Source organism: Pholis gunnellus (genome assembly GCF_910591455.1).
Source record: "Pholis gunnellus genome assembly, chromosome: 2".
Lineage (NCBI taxonomy): Eukaryota > Metazoa > Chordata > Actinopteri > Perciformes > Pholidae > Pholis > Pholis gunnellus.
The window spans coordinates 19,903,614-19,924,000 of record NC_136536.1 but is presented as its reverse complement, the minus strand read 5'-3'; the positions used below and the strand labels follow the sequence as shown (position 1 = coordinate 19,924,000).

At 42.9% G+C, this 20,387-nt stretch overlaps 1 protein-coding gene across 1 annotated transcript; it reads right to left on the bottom strand.

The window, feature by feature from the left end:
• Window positions 1-275: 275 nt before the first annotated feature.
• On the bottom strand, window positions 276-19,548 carry arhgef19 (Rho guanine nucleotide exchange factor (GEF) 19). Its single transcript, XM_079183227.1, has 16 exons — window positions 19,272-19,548; window positions 6,628-7,339; window positions 6,027-6,515; window positions 5,130-5,262; window positions 4,962-5,047; window positions 4,619-4,875; window positions 4,367-4,527; window positions 4,100-4,252; window positions 3,668-3,797; window positions 3,416-3,490; window positions 3,229-3,318; window positions 2,975-3,138; window positions 2,034-2,192; window positions 1,864-1,943; window positions 1,672-1,776; window positions 276-1,523 (listed from the first exon to the last, which is right to left on the bottom strand). The coding sequence occupies exons 2-16, from the start codon at window positions 7,316-7,318 to the stop codon at window positions 1,369-1,371; spliced, it is 2,928 nt and encodes a 975-aa protein (XP_079039353.1). The 5' UTR covers window positions 7,319-7,339; window positions 19,272-19,548; the 3' UTR covers window positions 276-1,368.
• Window positions 19,549-20,387: the final 839 nt, after the last annotated feature.

Here is a 20,387-nt window from a genome sequence, read left to right as displayed (position 1 = left end):
TCTTGTATTTAAAAGACAATTATTTTGTATTTTTCATACTGTCAACAAATGCAGTTAAAAGAACAAAACCAACAATCCCCACCATGTCCGTGGCACTCAGCACCAAACCCAGCTTGTTCCCACTGAAGTGCATTCGTTGGGGACTATTTTCAGCTGTGCATTAATACGTATTTGGTGCTCTAGTCAGTATTTGTATCAGTGGGATGGTTTATGTAATGTTGGATCAGTATGTGTTCACGGTAACGAAAGGAATGTCATTGAGAGTAACAGTTTGGCTCATTGATGTGTGTTTAATTGTTTTTGGACACCAATGGCGCTCTATGGCAACGAGGAATAAGATATGTCAATCTTTAGCTACACAGACAATACTTGTCAGTCGGATAAATTGTTTGTTTTGTTGACAATAACAAAAAAATAAAATATATAGTCAGCCTAACCCTTATTTGTGTAGTGTGGCCTTGTTAATGAGATAATCTGTCCTTCATTCATGTTACAGCAGATTCGTGAAATCCTCTTTGAAAAAAATGAAACCACCATTCTTCAGTATCCTTGTCTGGACCTCCTCTTTAATAAAGAGGCAAGGATGTTTTAACAATCCACACGGATGGAGAGGAACTGTTGCACACTGATGGATGCACTAAAACACAAAATCAGGTTTTCATTTATCTTTCGTAGCTTTTCGCAACTTTGTATCTGTCTTCTGGAATTAAAGCGGCACTCAGTGGGAACAAAGACAGAAGATAAAAGGCCCCTGATGTGTCCTAATGCAGCTCAATAGAAGGATCTGCCATAAGCGACTTTCTGATGCTGTAACATTACGTGAATGACTCTCCGGCACCTCACAGAGCTCAGCTGACAGCATACGACAGTCCAAAGATGGAATCTGGCCACAGGAGACATGACAGATGAAAAACGTATAGAGACGGACTCTGCTGTGAGCCGAGAAATGTACATATTTACCTTTGGATATGATTACATTACTGCCATGTGCTGGTAAATGTGCAGGTGTTCCCTCAGACTTAAAAAAATGGAAATGAATGCATTCACAGAAAGCATGCATAAAGTGATTGCTCCCACAAAAAATGTCCTGGTGTGAACATGACTCGCGTTGTATAAAAGCTGTTTAAGCTAAACATGTATAGGAGTATTAAAAGCCTTGCCCTCTCATTTCCAGACTGAATTTGCAGTTAGCTTGCTAAAGAAAAATGCTCACACACAGTTAAAAATGTTGGCTTGTTTTAACACCCGCGTACTACAAGTAGGTCCCACATCCATCTCAAATCAAAACTAAAATGATCCAGAAGCTTAAAAATGCAGCTTAACGACTGAAACACACCTTCGACACATGACAAGTTGCGGTACAAGTGATCAGTCTTCCCCCTCCAGTTTCTGCGTGACACATTTGATGCGGATATTTTCTCGGAGGTTGCGGAGGCGAGCGCTGCGACTTGTGATCTCTTCCACGTAGGTTTTGGGGAACCAGCCCCGGTCCCCGTCAGACAGTCTGATGCCTTCCACCCAGCCTGGTGAAAGAGAACATCCCTTTGACATCAAAGAAACCACTGCACATACACATCTACCACTAGATTTAAACTCAGATTTACCTAATTTAGGTGCAAGTTGAGGTCGGAATGCAGTTTATCTAAAAGAGGACTTTATCCAAACTCTTACCATCACTTGTAATGGTCTTAGCATGAAGAATGTCGGCCTTCTCCAGTGTTAACTCGTCATGCTCTTGGGCCTGATAGCTTTTGATGCACTGAACCTGGGATATATCTAAGCGGAAAAGACAGGAAAAAGATGAATGAGAGGATTAAAAGGTTTCCACTGATTCATAGTGCACCCAAAGCTCTCTCCACTGACCATCGTTCTCACTGGCTTGCTCGATGTCTTCGAGCGGATCAGATGGAAACATGGCTGTAATCCATCTCTGCTTCCCGCTCCTTGGTAGACACAAGCAAGAGCAGTTACATCACCGTCTGCTGAAGCTACCTGTTTATACTTAGGCGTACTTAATTATTGTTGTTACTCACTCGGTGTGTGACTTGAGCAGGATTTGGTGTTTGAGCTGTTGGCCTCCACACAGCTGCAAGTGGAAGATGAAGCCTGAGATGCCCTGCAGCTTCTGACTGAGGTCCTTCACTTTCAGCTCTCCTATCTTGGCGTGTACAAACACCATGAACTTCCACGTTCTGCAAAGAAAGATGGCGGTTTATTATCAAGATCACCAGAAGACAGTGCGTGTCAAATTCTTTTTTTTCACATCAATAACCAGCTGGTGTATCTTTAAAGCCACTAAGTGGTCATGGCTTATTTTAAATGAATGCACTTTGTTGTGCTTGTAAAAGAGTAAGATAATCCTGGTGAAAACTGGTGCAGTCTATGTGCTGTTTTCAAAAGCTGAACTGTCATGGAAGAATACTGTAAGCCTTTTTGAACAAAATAAGCACAGTAGATTTTGTTCCCTAATTTGTCACTAAAATATAATAATCAGTAAGAACAACCACTTTTTGAAGCCAGCTTGCTATTTTATATATATTTATTTACCCTTGATTCAGTCCTCACCCTCAATAACCTGGTTTAATATAGCTTTAAAGTGTGTTTTTATGTGAATCTATTTGAATGTGTCTTGTCTGAAAGTGATAATGTATAGTGTGTTAATGTACCCTTTTTAATAGCAGATTTTGCCCATGCAAATCAAAGAAATATTTCTTCCTTTTGCACGCAAAAAGTATTTTCTATTCTATTTGAGTCATTGCCGTGTTGTTGCTGTGGGAAGGGAAGACCAGTGTGGAGAGGAGGGATGATCACGTCAACCAGTGTGTGTATATGACATGAGAGCATTGTATTCAGACAGACTTATCATTTAACTTATGTTTAAAACATAAAAAAAGTCCTTGTTTCTTATCGTGAGTCAGCAATCAGTGCAATATTTGAGTCATTGGTCTCTTTGTATCGGCTGCATTTCACTCACTCCTTCCTCCGGGACAGCAGTAGGCAGTCATTGAACAGATGAAGGTACACAGGCTTGGTGGGCAACTTGAGCTTTGATCCAGAAATACTCATCGTCTGAGTGTCCACTTCCAGGAGTTCACCGTGCTTCACCAGCCAGCGGGACTGAGAGATCAGAGGAAAGATCTACAAAGAAAGGAAATAAGTTGCTGAATAAGAAACACTGTTAACAACGCAGATACAAAAAAATGGCCAATTTACAATGACTTCGGTCACCTTTCCCTCAAAATTGATTTTCTTATTGAGGTGAATAAGTTCCTCCATCCTCTTCATTGACTGCACACTGGAGTTACATTCTTTGATGATCTAAGACGACACATACCAACATGGTTATTACTGTTGTGCCTCACCAGTGATAATACTGGTACTCATCCAACTGGCTATTAGAGATGATAATCACCACCTTTTTTAGCTCATTGAAAGCCTTCGTGGCAGTGTCCTCATCTCGGGAGCCTGGTGTCGTCCTCTTTAAGATGTTCTGAAAAGTAAATATGTTTTTTGAAGACACGCCAACAAAAGTGAATAATACTTTTGTCGGGGAAGAAAAACATGCTGCGGCAAATTGCTTAGCCGGTCCACATATTACTCCATTTACAGCACGTAATTGGGTTTCAAGTGCGAACATGAATTCTGCAGTGAACGTTTGATCGTGTACCTCCACCAGCATTTTGAGCCGTGTGATCCTCTGAAACGGGAGGATTAGAAAAGAGGTCAGAGGAAGTCTTTGGCAGATGGGGTCCTCCTCCATACGAGCCAGGATGCCGGGGAAACGAGGGTTCTCGTGCCTGAGAGGACAAGACGAGTACATTTAGAGAAACAACTGAATGACTTTTAGTGAAAGTGGGGGTAAATTCCAGCGTGCTTTTTTAACCCTGAGAAGGAGAAACAATGTCAGCCTCCTCTAGATGAAACATCTGCAAGTTAAGTCATGTGGGACTAAAATAACACCTGAACACACTTAGAGGAAATTATGGAACTCCAGCATGAAACAATTGGATTGTATGCACCACAGCCGCACAGAGAGATAGTGCCTATTTAGGTCTCAAACAGCTGATACGTTACACATTTGATGAAAGCAGTTACTCACAGCAAACGCTGGTATGTCTGCTCCTGGTATGCCTGGTTGGTTACATAAGGTAAATAAACCCTTCGCAGGGCCGGGCAGTGTACCAGGACGATGTCGCACACGTCAAAACGCAGAATGTCTTCCTCCAGCCTGTGCTCCAGGTCCTGAAGAAACCTAAAAGGCGCAGAGTGAGCAGAAAATACACTCAGAGGAGGAGACAATACGACTGAGATGTTGAAATAAAGAATTGAAGGGCAACAGAGGCACATCAGCAGCATATTACTTCACCTCTCACTGACACCTTTGACTTCAGGCAGCTTGGAGAAGAGCCACTGCTTATTCTGAGCTCCAAGACACTCGGCGAGCTCCTGCGACAACATGAAGTGGTCCACTGCGATGGTCAAACTACGAATGTAGGAGGCCTCAGACGTCACCAGCTCAAACTTTGCCTGAGTTTAAGGGAGAGACAGAAAGTCAGCCGGGTCATCTACAGTACAGGAACAGGCAAACGGCTGCGGCGGTCTGCCATGTTTCATTCACCTCCTGTAATTTACGTTCCTCATTGCTGAAGTTGTCGAGCTGGCCGCTGGTTCGAACGTCGGGGATGTCCTGCCACAGTGCAAAAGCAGAGCCACGCGATGAGCGAAAGGAGCTAGATGGAGAAAGGTTAGAAGGAGACGGGATCCCGTCTGACCCCTCATCCCTGAGCCCCTCTTCCTCTGTGCCCGGCTCCTTCCCTTGCTGCCTCTGGATCTCTCTGTTGATGGCGACGTCACTGTATTCCTGGTACAGAATAGCTGCAGGAAAGTAAAAAGGGGATGTAACAGGAAAATTCAACCACAGTCTTGGTTTAATTAGTTGCAAATAGTCCAGGGAGACTTACAACTAGGCAAAAACCGTGATAATCGATTTGAACTAGCAACAGTTGGAAGTGTGCAGAAGTCCTCCTCTATGGATTTCTTTCGCATTCTGTGAAAGAAAAAAAGTGAAATGACATCAATGCATATCCTTTAATCTGTGCAATTTATGAATAGTTTAAAACTGTATTTACCCGAGTTTTGTGCTCCACCGATGCAAAGGCATGCCATTGTCACTGCTGGGCGGAGTAGGGGCAGCTCCTACAGGACTGTGGGGGTCGCTGTCACTAGAGCCTCCGGAGCTGCGTTGCCTGCAGTTGGACTTATCTGAAGAGGATAAAAAGCACACGGTGCAGGTGTGAGGTAATAGACTTCATACAATGAAGGTTCATGAAACGATACTATCAGTTTGAACCTCTCTGGATGTTTAGGGACAGCTTCATAAGAGGAAAAACTGCAGCAACACTTGACATAATTAGTTGTTTAAGTGCTCTTTGAGCCCAGTTTACCTATTTGTGCCAACTTCTTCATCTAAACATGGAAATTACCCAGTTACATAGTCTTTGGGGGTAACACATAGCGTTCATTTACAATTAATCTGTTGATAACGGTTTTAATTAATACAATAAATAAAAAAAAGTAAATAATCCATCACAATTACCCAGAGCCTAAAGTAATGTCTTCTATTGTTTGATCAACGGTCCAAAACCGAAATATATCACATTTCCTGTCAGTCAAATAATTGATTAATTGACTCATTGTTCTAGCATTATTTATTTGAGAATTTAAGAAGAATTCCACTTGTTTGAAATGCTGACGTGAAGCTGTGTTTAATATTCATGAGGCACTTGGAAAGTGCAACTGCTGTGGAGTGAAAATGAGGAATGTGTTGAACAATTTTTCATTCAACTGTGCAGATGTTGGAGATTTGACATTGAGTGATGTGCAGGAACAATGCAACTGATAACCCTTACACTTTAAGCTAGTTTAGTTTAGTTTAGTGAACCTGTTATTTTATACTGCTCTTGGTTGGTGTATGGACTACCCTTCAATGATACGTTACCCTGATGGTGATTCTGTTCTCTACTCACAGTCAGCGTTGGGGCTGAGGCTGTTGGAGCCTCTGTCTCTGGAGGCGACCCGCGCAGACAGCGACTTGCCCAGCTTCAAGGTGAAGGAGCTCTTCCTCTGAGAGAGCTGCAGCCTGGATATCAGTTCTGAAGCCGAGAAGCGCCGTCGTTCTTGATCCCCCTGACGGCTGCGGGACAAAAAGCTCCCCCCTGTGGCACTCGACATCTCTACACTCCCGCTGTCTTCCCCCACCGCTGGCATTGAGTCCTCTATTATCTGCAGTGGTTCCTCAGGTAGATTGAAAATATCATCGTGACTGAGGTTTGGGAGATCTGTAAGGCCGTCTGTGGATGAAGGCCTTGACGTGGCCTCCAGGGAGGATAATCCACTTAGGTCCTCCTCCAGGAAAGATGCAAAAGGTCCTGGGAAGATGTAGTCTGCGTCCAGGATTGGGCTGCTGAGAGATTCATCGCTCTGGCTGTCGGGCGAATAAACCTGCATCTTTCGCCCTGGAATCAAGAAAATAACTTAATATCAGATTAAGAGAAAGCACATAAAGAGCTTTTAAAGATGATTTGTTACATAAACTTTGTCCATAGAGGAAAACAGCTGCACACTCACGGATAGACTTCTCTTTCAGTGAACCTTGGGACGTCCTTCTCTGCAGCTGGCAGGAGTCTAGGTTCTGAAACCCAGGACCTTCAGGTGAGGATGGGGAGCAAGGTAACAGAGATTCCCAGGATTCTCCGTTTGTGTATAGTGAGGACAGAGGGAACGGCAGAGGGAGGCTGAGCGCAGCGTGGAAAGGACGACATACTGTTGTGATGGAACGAGGTTTTTCTGTCTGCTCCTTCAAAGAAGTCCTGACGCTATTATGGCATTCAAGCTCACAGTCACCCGCAGGTGTATAAGAGTTCAAATTCAACACGGTTTCGTGCTCATTGTCTGTCTTGCAGCAGCCGTTCTGCATGTCATTCAGTTCATTTAGTGTGTGTGTGAATCCGTTCAGGGGCAAGGAGTGTGTTGTGCATTGTGTTTCTGGAATAACGGTTGGCCTCGGGGAGCTAAGACCGTTTAGTTTAGGAGTCACCGGTGGTTGTAGCTCAATAAAAGCCAATGTTTCCTGCTGGCACACAGCGACATGCTTGTGGTGGCACGGGTGGAGAAGAGGCCTGTCCTCCTGGGCCTCGCTCAGAGCCTGGGACTCCCCTGAGCCAGGGATCCACATGCTGGGACTCTCTCCTCGGCAGCGAAAAGCGTGAAGGTGGGGTTGGAAATCAGGAAAAGGTGACAATCCATACCCAGGAAGCATGGCTGAGCGAACACATGAGAGCTGCAAAACAAGAGAGGGAAAGGAACGATTTAATAGGTTTAAAAACACTGTTGTCTGTAGTCTTTACTCAGTCCAAAATTCTGCATGATCTATTTATCATTTCGTTAGACTTTATTAATGCCTCATTTAAAAGCAAAAGTAGGGAATGCAACCTTTTTTTTGAAGTATACATTTATTACTTGATTATAACTTATAATAAGGGACTGTATAACACTTACTAGTGTAGGGAGGGGGGTCGAATCTTGGGTTTACCACAATTAAACCTTCATACTGTATGTAAATGGAATAATAATTTAATTATTTTCATCTTTAAAAATAAATTCATACACCTAATCAAACACTGAGAACATTATAATTATTCTAGTGGCACACTCTAAGCTTAGTAAAGAGATTAAAATTAGTTACGGCAAAATGTATATATTCCAGGTTAGAAGAGAATAATGGATTCAACTTGCCAGTGCAGCATGTATTTTCTACATGCATATAAATGGAATGCACTTTTCTGAACTTATCACACAGATATTAGTCAAAATTAAGAACAAAAGTAATGTGAACATTTCATAAACTATTCAGACAGTGGATGTTTAATTGATGGAGAAATTACTTTCTAATTGGCTTTTGAACATTTTGGGGATTTAGCCTCATTTAAGATCTTTTAACGCGCACACACACACACACACACACACACACACACACACACACACACACACACACACACACACACACACACACACACACACACACACACACACACACACACACACACACACACACACACACACACACACACACACTGAGCAGACTCTGCTGGAAATGGCAAGATGGACCCTGAAACTATTGACACGTGCAGGATGTTTCCCAGTCACACGCACGTACCTGTGTGGACAGACTCACGCACACACAATTAAATCTATAGTGTGTCTCCTGAGCCGTGTCTTCCTGCTGTAATTAAAGACCTCTCTACTCACAGCATACAGCCCCTGTACTTAAAATACACACACACACACACACCTACACACACACACACACCTACACACACACACACACACACACACACACACACACACACACACACACACACACACACACACACACACACACACACACACACCTACACCTACACACACACACACTAGCTCCAGACAGAATACCACAACAGACAGATAGACAGAGGAAGAGAGCACATCCTCAGCACTCTCACCTTTCACCTGATATCTAAACTCATCCATCACTCTGGTTGTTGGTTTGCCTTCCTGTCAGCCCACATTAGCTGGCAGGCACCTTTTGTGATTGAATATTCACAGTGAGCATCTGTTAAATCCCAGCAGCGGGTCATAAAGTTAGCTCTCCTGACAGGCTGTTAAAACACACTTGTGGAGCTCTGTCTCTTCTTCCCCTCCTGCTTCCTGAACAGGTAATCCTCAACTCCTGATTCAAAGAGCCGATTAAAGGAACTGTACATATGCTCACATACAACACACACAGCCTCATAAGAACTGTGTGCACAGAGAGATACACAGGCAACATGTTTTTATATTATTCATTATATTTAGTCAGATCATTCAGATCAGTCACTTCAGATTTTTTTTGTTCTTTCATGTTCAAATAAACTGTAAAAGGTTGAAAGTGATAAGCAAAAAAAGTAGGGATAGTCTGTTCGTCTGTTCTTTGATGATATTGTAAATGTATATTTCAGGCTAACTTGCTAAAACATTTCGTATTTGCTCTCCCAGGTCATGTGACCTGTACAGCTTTGTGTTTTTGTGAAGCGGCATATTTACTGTGGCCTTTAGCCTTTCTAGCAAAGCCAGAATAACTACTTTCAGAGATGATTTCCTGTCTGAACGTCAATTGTTAACTGTGTACTTCTGTTTTTGTCTGTTTGTTCAGAGGTCATTATGTCTTAAGCCTGTGGCTTTACTTTGAAGAACAACGTAGGCTAGATAGTCTTCCCCTAGTAATAAGTTAGCTTTGCCATTGAGTGCAGCAGAGATTGAAAGTTCATTCTTGATCTTGGAAACATCAGTTGATAAATCAGTCGAACCACAAGTTCACTCAGCAGCCGTGTGGGAGCTGTCGTCATATCACAGCTTCTTGAGTTGACATGCAAGATGTTCACATTTCCACTTTTCTTAGCACTTTAAACTTCTCATCCATGTTGGCTTAAAAAGGTTTAACAAAAAAAAGAATTTGAAATATTTTCTTCTAATAGCCTTTGACTTAATGCCAATTTCAGGAAGAATTAACAAGATTAATTTCGTGTTTCTAAGTTGATGCCATAGCAGTCACACAACTTTTCTTTTTCCTTTTTCTCTGTGAGAGATTATTTGTAATTTAGTGTTCAACATTATGACACACTGTAATGCTTTATGAGATATGTGTATTTGACATTATAGTAAGTAGTATCACATACACTTTACATTTGTAATTTACACATAGACTGTATATAAGAAGTGGACGCACTCATTGGCTTGTGGTCTGCCATTTTGAAGCCTTGAGCTGATGAACATCATGCTGTATTGAAGAAGACTTGAAACTAACTATTGAGACCATAAAGTCATGTGTACGATGATTACTGAAGTCAAAAAAGGAGGGTCATTTTCTCAAAGACTTCTATACAATCAGACTTATTTGTCCAAGGAGTTGCCCTCTGATGGTTATAAGAAAGAATGCAAGTTTAAGAATTGCCGACTGAATTAACATGGAGTCTCTCTTTAATCTCTTTTATGTAGGATTTGGTGGCATCTATCGGTGTAGTTGTAGATTACAACCAATTGATTTACCCTTCTGCTTACTCTTCCCCTTCCAAGACTGTGGTAATGTAAGCCATCGAGTCTGAGGTAACGCCATGTGCCTTGCTTATAGGCCATTCATTTTATTATAACACTACTTTAATTAAGAGCAACAGAATTCAAACGGCTGGCGGTACCACGGTTTTGGACTCTGCGGCTCACGTTCCCGCATTTTAACAAGCGTATCAAAGCACTACGGTGGCCTTCAGGGAACGTAAAAAACGTGAAGGGCCCTATATATCTAGAGGCAGTGTTTAGTGTGTCTGTTCTGGGCTACTGTAGAAACATGGCGGTGCGACCAACTGTAGATAGGAAGGGCTCACAAGCTAAAAAACAGCTAACAAAAATGCAACAATTCTTATTTGCAGGTGACACTAATGCAAACAAAGTTATGGACATTATATTCCATGTCAGCTAGTAGACTGCCCTAAATCCAGCAACGCTTTTCCTGAATATGCAACTTTGCTTAAAATGGTGTTTGTTTGCCTGGAGAATCACAGACTAGATAATAGATAATAGTTTACCTTCCTTTTTATTGAGCACACGTGTGTTGTACTGTATGCTGTGAATATGAGGCTGTTGAAAAGCCACACCTGCTTTTGAGGCAACGGCAGGCAGCCCAGTCAATCCTATCTCCCTCTGTTTCTCTCCTACACTCACACACATATGATTGCATGCATGTATTCACACGCACGAATACACACACACACACACGCACAAACAGAAGTGCGTACACACACACACACCCACAGTAGTGCAGGTACAAATGGTTACCTGTTCCCTGCTGCAGACAAAGGCAGCCTTTATTTGTGAACCTGGGCCAGGCTGCCCTGAGCACAGGACACCTGAGAGAGTGTGGGAACTCCTCATACTGATCCACTCATATAGTGCAGCCACTGAGCCATATACACACATGCAGACCACTGCTGCATAATGACACAATCTTATTGGGTTCTGGATGTGATAGCTGGCTGGTTATCCTGTAATCCGGCTGTAGATGTACAGCATTAACCAAACATTAACCTCTATCTGCAGTCATATCTTAAATATGAATTATGTCCTAGTCTACAGTGTATTGTCTACAAACACTACCTCAGTTTCCATGATAATTCTGTCTTTCATTAGTATCCTGATGAATGAAGGTTCACATAATCCTCCATCAACAGCCAAGTGGTAATAAATCAACAAACTCTTTGAAGAAAATTAGTTATCTGCTTATTTGATCACGAAACCTCAATGATCCCAAAAACTGACAATAAGCCTCGCCATCACATTCATCAAAACATGACAGCATCCGATTACACAAACTGCACATTCCTCACGCCGATATAATTATATCACGCGATTAAAATCTCAATTCCAAAGACGTGTAATTTCCCTTGTCATAGCAGGGTGTTATTTGACTGTTATGGACTTTGCAGCCAGTGTTTCCCCCTGTAATTTCACTAGGCTGCTCTAAGACGCCATGTCTGCATACAGCAGTTAATGAATGGCACTCTGGCATGCCCTTAATGCAAACAGCCATACGAGGCGCATTTTTAATTGTGACATTTTTCATCTTGAAGGTCTCAGAATAATCCTTTAATGGAGTGCAGCACATAAATGCGAGCACAAATCCAATGCTGAATCAGCTTCACGACAGAGCCAAATGTCTTATCGCATATTTAAAGTTTGTTTGACGTTTGCCAAGGGGGGAGATAAGAATGTTAAAACAAATGGATACATTGTTGGAGCCGTTTGTGGTTCATAGGAGTGAAGAAGCACATTTCTACACCGTTTACTTTTCTATTGTTAGGTAGTGTGATGGTAACGATGCTTTGAATATACATCTGTGCCTAACTCACCGGATGTAGACTGTGGGTATAAGCCTACCATTGGCCAATGCTCCCTTCCGCGATATGCATGTTACCGTTTTGCAACGGCACCGTCGCTACATCCTTTGCTTGACGCCAGACAATACCAGTGTTTTTTCTCCTATAGCAGGATGATAATGTGCTGTAGTCTGGCTATGCAAGACTATAAGAGAGGTTGACTAACACTCTGTGTGTGGATGTGGGTTTTACGGTCGATACATGACTCTGAATTCTCATCTTTCTAAAACAGCAATCTAGTGTTTTATTCAGTGCATTGGCCCGGTACAGCCTGCTTTAATTAATAGAATAATAAATAATACCTTTCTAATTGTCAACAAATTCCATGAAGAAGATTGAACTATGAACATACTGCAGTATATTTTAAGTTATTTCGACACCCACCCTGGTGCTGTTAAGACTCAAAATTAAAATAAACATTTGCTCCACCTTTTTAAAGATGTATGTCATCAGTAGGAAACACAAACCCTCGTGGCTCAGTGCCACAAAAAGGGTAGTGAAGTCAGAAAGTATTGAGAGACAGAGAAAGGCACAACACAAATACTGAATGTCACCAGCCTTCTTGTTTAATCGTGCCAAACGGTAAATACAAGTTTCACTGCAGCCTCAATGCAGGAGATACAACTGTTTGCTTGGTAACAGAGTCAGTTGTAGCCAACCTGTGATGTTTCCTCCCTCAAGACGTCACAACTTGGCACTAACTGTACATGAACTGAGATTCAGATCTCATGAGGGTGCTTTTTGTTACGTTGGTCCTGCTTTCTGGAACACAGATTCTCAGTGGATGTTTACCCGGCTAAAACTAAGCTTGTGAGATTAAGTGAGGGTTTGCCAGCACAGAGTGAAGAGTCCCTTCTCTCTTGTGCAATATGTCACCAAAAAAAAAAAGAAAGAGGCCAAGCCTGTATGAGTTTCAAGACATTTACAACCTCCCTACTTACTTTTCAGCTGCTCCTGGATGCAACCCAGATCAGATTGCAAGCCTAAAAACTCTCACTCTGAAGTCAACAACAAATGCCAAAGTAGTTATTTTTCCAGTAGTTTGTGTGATGATGTTTAGAATAAGTTACGTGGTTCCAGACCGAGACAATCAGAACTTTGTATGCTTTGTCTTAGATCTTGATGTTAAGTGTAATGCTCCTTTCTACTCGTGCAGCAGAGGAGATATGTCACATCCTGCGTATCGGTTAGAGCAAAACAAAACAACATTCCCCAACATCTGGAATTGGGCAACATGAATGTTTTATCAGGCTATAAATGTATGAAGTGAAACAAACCTCATGAGACATTTTATGAAAATAAAAGGACACTTTGAGCTGTGGTCCCACATGGAAGTCACTAAAAAGCATATCAGAGGATCATTTGTAGTGTCTGCAGTGCAACTTGTGTTTTATCTAACACTGATCAGATTGTAGAAACTTCCCCCGCCCACAGTTCCTCTCCACGAGCGTAAGTCCGGTGTGTTTGGTCAGACAGACTGGAGTGTCCTGACAGTGTGGTGTGACCAGCTCATGTGTGTGTGTGAGATCGCAGTTTAACTCTGTCACATCAGACCACTAATTGCCAAGCAGCAGACTAAAGAGCCCAGCATTGTCTGCCGAGACAAGACATGACATCATTCAACGTCACTTCTGGGAAAACCACCCTCACTGTGTTTTTGTAACATTTTCTATCAATACTGGGATAATGATGAAATTTGCCAACAAGATGAGCATTTTCAACTTGAATTACTACAATGATTCAAAAAGTTTCAACTGTGCAATGTCAACTTATTAGTGTCTTATTATTGTGTGTCGGTTCTCCAGACAATTTTTTGGATGCCAATTGAGACGTAAAGGTATTAGGGGCAATGTGTGGGCAGTTTTTGTCATTAAATGATGTGGTTTTGCAAATTCTCAAATGTTAAAAATGTATCTCTCATGTGTCTCCCGTTGAGATTAGATGATTGTTAGTTGCCAGGAGATTTGCCTCGAAACAGCTGATGGCAATGCACGTAACTTGAATTTTTGCCTTTGCACTTTTCAAATGTTCACCTGAAATAACTGGATGGGAAGCCAGGATGTGTCTTCTTGGTATTTTAATGGGCTTCATCTAAATCTCTCAATCAAAACAAACTCCTCAGCGAGACTCGAATTCCAATCGGAAGAAAGCGCACCAGATGTCAAGGTGACGCACTAAGCTGCATTTCTTTTTGGGAAGATCAGACGCCTGAATGGTGTGAGAATGGTTGAGTGAATTCAGGTCAGGGAGTTTCTTGGTATTCGTTGCTCTTTTGGCCTCCACCCACTGAGACAGGTGAGCACCCCAGAGGCTACAGAGGAGGCGTGTGTGTGTGTGTGTGTGTGTGTGTGTGTGGGGGGGGTGGGGGGTTACCCAAATGTTTACACATGGTGCGGGTCCTCCTAATCCGCCTCTACAGCCTCAGGCAACTTACCCACGACCTTCCGAGACACTATGAAGATGAATACTGACAACCTGGCTTACAATCACACAAAGCTATGACACACACACAAGGCACACCTGAACGTGAGTGTGTGTTTGAGACGCAATTTGTCTTTGATTGAAAGCGACAAGATGTAGAGAGGCCTTCCCTGACCTTGTCTCACCCGGTAGGATTCTTGCCCACTGAAACGGACAAACAGCGATCTCTCATTTAAAAGCCTAGAAAAATGGCGACCATCTCGCACGTACACGGCAAGACTTTTGGACCTTTAACCTCTCCCACCCCCGCTTTACTCTGTCACCATAACAGCTGCAGTCAGATAAGCGGACACGCAGGAGACATACAGGCAGGATAGTAAAGACACAAAGGGGCTATTGACAAACTTGTGGAAATAACCCGGTCTAATTATGGTTCTTTGTCATAAGACGCGAAAGCTACCAAGTCGATGGAGGGCCAGGGATCCAACACGCAGTAAATCCAGAAAATCCCATAATCAGTGCCTTCTGACAGATGATGGTTGTCTGGATGCGATGAGATTCTATGAATAGGAGTTCTGATTTAAGATGTTTTGTCAGGTTACACGGACAGAAGAAAAATGAACTACAACACATCTTAGAAAAAACACATTGTTCGTATACAGTATTGTATGTTCATTTAAAAGCCAGATCGTCTAACAAATAACTCAACAACCATTTGTTGTTTCATACAGCTAGGAACTCCTCCAATAACAGATTACAGTAAGTAATGTGACAAAAGGTCCCCATCCTTACACTTTAAGGTCAGCAACTAATTCATCTGTGGATAAAAAAAATTATTTTTGATTAATTGCTTCGTCTATAAAATAGTAAAAAATTCGTATCACAATATTCCAGAGTGACGTCTTCAAACATTCTTTTGTCTGAACAGCACATCCTGAGCAATAAGTAATGTTTTGGCAATTTAGGTCGATAAACACCGTAAACATTTAAAGGGCAAGGCTAGCGATTCTCTGTAGTTTTCTTCTGCTCAATCATTTCCATATAAGGACCAAAAATCTAATCCTCGGCGACACAGAGCTCCACTGTTATCCGAAAACTATTCACATCAGCGAGCCACGCTGTTGCACTGGATGACATGTTCCTTCATTATCACGAACACAAACACTGCAGTTTATTTTCAGTCAAGCCCCAATAAACCCTCCTGCAGCCGTAAATAGTTAATACTCAATAGAGCACCAAATGTATTACTTCGCTGCTGAAAATAGTCCCCAACAAATGCACTCTTAATTCCTTTTTCTTTAGTTAAGCATGCTAAAAACTACTGTGCCCAGCAATTCAAGGGAACTATTTAGCATTTATCGAAAGTGAAACTCAACTTGGTGTGAGAGCCAAAAACGGGGTATGGGACTGAGGTAGGAAGGTATTGAGGCTAATGCATTGCTGGTTTAGGTCTTTTTATGTAACTTGTTGACAGTAAGGAAATATAAAATATGATCAACCTTATCCTTTAAAAGTTCTAGATGGTTTGTAAGTCACAAAAGTCAAGCCTTATCCTTTAATCCTTTCTCAAAGCTCCTTTTGATTCATTTTCTGTTGATCGACCAATCACAGCAGCACCAGAGGTTTGAGAATAAATGTCTAACATTAAAAGAATATGTGCCATTCTTGAATCTGCTGTAGTTTAATTCCAGGTTTGTATCTTTCTAGTTTAAATTCACTAAAAAGAAGGCTGCTGGGTTTGCTGTACTCAAACTGTCAATCAGTGCACTTTGATTCCAATCTGATCATTTGCCGCTGAGCTCTCAAGAGGCTGACCTACTTTACTACAAATTGCTGATGCATCTCTTGTATTCATCGGCTCCTGTGTTTACTTGCACTCTCTTCCTCTCTGTTTTCTAGCTGTCTGTCCCACTTTTCTCCCACCTGAGCACCAGCAGTTTCTCCTCACCCCCTCCTCCACCCTCATTTTTGCTTTTATTGTCTGGACAGGTATGGACAAGCCATCGCTGGGGCTGCTTGTTGTTTTGAAATGTGATCTGGTAAAAGTGGAACACACCTAACAAGCTGACCATCCAGAGCTAAAGCTGTTAACTATTGTTATAGCCTTAACAGTGTCATTGGGATTAAAGCAATGAATTGAATGAGAGCTAAACAACCTTGAAGAAGCAAAAACAACTCAGAAAAAAAACCAGTTACTGCAGTTTTACTTGAGAGCAACACCTTGTTTGTGTTTTTTTACTCCTCAGAAGAGCTAAGGGGCACAAAAAATCCAAAACATTTTAGCGAAGAAGCAACGCCTCCTAAACCACAAAAGTATTATCTTGAGTGAGTACAAATGCAAAACCCACAGCGTCTTGTGAAATAACCCGAGGGCTACAGTGCTAGACAGGTGTGCAGCCACGCAGCCGGGGCAGTTTCAGCACACATTGACTCGAGTTTCTTTCTGTTTTAACATTCGTGCATGGGCCAAAAATGCTCGGACATGCAGATTAACTAATAAAAGACAGAGCTTGTGCACTACTATGGTTTGTGCTTTCAGGGAACTGCAGCTCTTTGTTTGTCTAAAAAAAAATGGTTTTACTTTCAAGACAAAGCCACCACATTACTGTGTTTTCATTAAGTGAATGCACTGAGTTCAACTCAGTAGGTGGTCTCTTTTATAGTCCAGGTTTAAGGACAAGTTCACGTCCAACTTCATAGGCGCTCAAACCCCAGATGAGACCCTCTGACCCACGGAGACACTTTTCCACATTCCCTGGATGACTCTGCAAGCTCATTCCTCTGAAATTGACCACTAAACCGAGGCAGGAGACAAACAAAGCAGCTCGACTATACACGTGCAGCAGCTAGGGCTGCTATTATGGGCTATTAAGGCCGCTGCCATTTAGGCCACAAGCCAAAAAAGCCTGGAAAGCGACAGGGCCTTCTCAAAATATTGGTGTCACTGATGTTTTAAAGGGCAGGTTGCTCTCAGTCATTGATGCCTAATGATTTTAGCCTTGTTTGAAGAAAAACGACAGAGCAGAGACAGTCACTTTCAGGTTAGCAGTTCAGTGTGGTGGAAACACCATAAGGAGCACAGTCAGCATTTGCAATGCTGGGCGAGGTGAGGGAGGTATGGGGTAGAAGGAGGTTGAGGTGTGGCCTCCTGGAACGCTTCCCCACACATATACGTACACAACACGCAGCCACTGAGCGGCAGGTGATGGGGCAGGTGCTCTCCAGACATACAGTTGTGGGGGGAGGGAGGAAGTGGGAGGAAGGGGAGGAAGGCCCTGCGGTGAGCTGAGTTATAAATCTGTGTGTCTGATATGAACAGGTATGCAGAGGGAAATCAAATGTACAGCGCTCAGAGGCTAGATATTCAATCCCAGCGAAAGGACATCACTCTATGTGATGGCTATTCAGAAAAAGAAAGAAAAAAGTTTGTGCAGGGCATCTCCAGCCTGTAATAACGTGCAGTAAAGCAGGTCCTGATTTATGCTTTGTGCTGGTACACGTCTGCCCAACGTGCAGGTGGTGCATTCCAGTCCAGACATACCGTAGTAAATCGGATAATCCAAAAAACACCCACAGCTATCTATTTGCTATCCAGCCAAAATATGTACCTTCAGACTCTCCACATAGCAGCAACAGCAGCAGCAGCAGCAGACAATTCACATGACAATACGCTTCGTCATTGGGACGGCAGACAGAACAGGCAGCCATCACCTCAGCCCGCCCTCCCACTGATGTAGTTTGGAAGACGCCGGGGAAAAAGTCTGGAAGGTGGTAATGTGTTTCACATGTGGGTCACAACTGTCACACTGAGAAGAAGGGAGAAGCTTCTCCTAGAATTAAAAATCAGGACCTGGCTGCGGAATGTCGTTACTGCCCTGTTGTTCATCCCTCGTGAAGCCGTGTAAATGGCTCGGACCAGATGGAGGCTCCCCATGAGTTAATAAACAAAACAGTGAGACAGGGTGAAAGAAAACTTAAACCCCTGTGCACTCTGGGAAATGCACATATGTACATGAACACACACACACACACACAGATCCACGTACACTCCTCAGTAACCAACCCGAGGTTCTGTCTTCGCCTGAAGCTACAGGCAAGAGAGGGTGTTTGAGTCTTATGCTAAAATATCCCACGGAGGAGAACAGAGAAGTTTCAGCCATGTACAGTTTTTTAACAACCCCTCATCCAACATACTCCAGACGTGCACTTACCTGCCCCGCTCTGCAACAACTCTCTGCTGCACTGTAACCATCACATTCATGGCTCACCTCACTCGGCACTGCCTAGGGAGCTGCTGGAAACATTATCGATGCAAACAGTGACTTGTTCAAAGAGAATACATGAATGGTGAAGCGATCCCACTGGCAGGACATGTGCGGCTACTTGCTGCCGGGTATTTGGCTACCTCTAACTTTTGTGTTGCAGGAAAGTGAAAATGAAATGTCAGATTTCACAATTCAATCCTGTACGCCACTGCAACGCACATACACATAGGCCTATTGAAAAACTAATATTTAGACAGCTGCTTTTGTTAGTTGACACAGAACAACGTCAAGGCAAACAGTCCTGATAACAGGTCCCGTACCTGTGTTGTTTTCCTGGATTCTACATTGAAGAAGTATACCTTTTGTATTCAGAGCTGTCATTTCACGCAATGCACCTGACAAGCTGCACAGCACTGCTTTTCTCCCAAGTGCACCACACAAAGCAGACCCTTCACTCTCAGGCACATAACACGGCTCAACTTTCGCTCGGTAGTGGAAAAAAAAAACTCCAACTGGGAGCAAAAAGACCATGGAGGGTGAATGAATGTCTATGCTTGGTTAGTTATTGTTGCTGTTACAGTACCTCATTGGTGTTTGCAGCCTAGTGTGTGTGCTGGATCGTAGCCAGCAGCTGTGTGTGAATCCATGCCATCCCAGGGTCAGGCTGAGCCACTCTGCTATCCATTGCTGCCTTGTGTTCCTCCCGGCTTCGCTCCCCTCCTCTCTCGGTGTCTTTTTCTTTTGAGACTCAGCTCAGACTTTTCCAAATGTGTGCTCCTCTGCCTGGTTCTTCTCCTCCCTCTTGTTCACCGCCTCCTCGGGGGGGAAGAAAAACTAAAACAGGTTGAAAAACAGCCACCACTTGCTGCTCTCAGAGCTACTTGCAATGCAGATCCCCTCTCTAAGCTCCTCTGCTCTCCCTAGCCTCTCGCTCCTTTTCCCTCCCTCCCTCCCTCCCTGCTACTGTTGGGGAAGTGCTCTCTCATTTTCTCTCATTCTCCTCCCCCCTCTCTCGCCCTTCCTCGAACTCTAATAGTTATTTAGTGTCTCATTTCAGCACCTGCTTCAAGCCAGAAAGAGACACAGACAGGAGGGAGCACACAGACTTGAAGAAGAAAAATGTTGCTCCTTGGTGGGAATGTGTACAATTTGCATGTGCACTTTGTCAGCAAAAGCCTGTGTGCTCATGTACTTTATTTGAATGTGTGAGGTTTGCATTCACAACAAGTACAAAGACTAACATGCAACGCAAAAGTGCACATTGGCATGTTCGCCTTTTTACACGTACACAGCACTGTGTGCAGATCCATCGCTTGAAATGTGTGTGTGTGTGTGTGTGTGTGTGTGTTCATGCTACTTTTTCTAAACGTCAAACCGAGTTGGTGACAGAAAAAAAAAAAAGCTGCTACGGCATGCTTGAGCTCTCTCATCTCTTTCTCTCTGCTTGCTGCTGTATATATATATATATATATATATATTCACTAATCAAACATGAAAAGAACAGTGTGTGTGTGTGGGGGGGGGGGGGGGGGGGGGGGGGTACCCTGGGACACTACTCCGCAGTGCTGGACGTCTAATTGTCCCTCTTTTTGTGGGAGAAAAAAATTCTCCATTTGTATCACTAGCTACAGATAGGATTTTCAGATGAGTTAAAAAAAGAAGAAGTATGGGGCACGTTTGATTGACACAGCTATTCAAC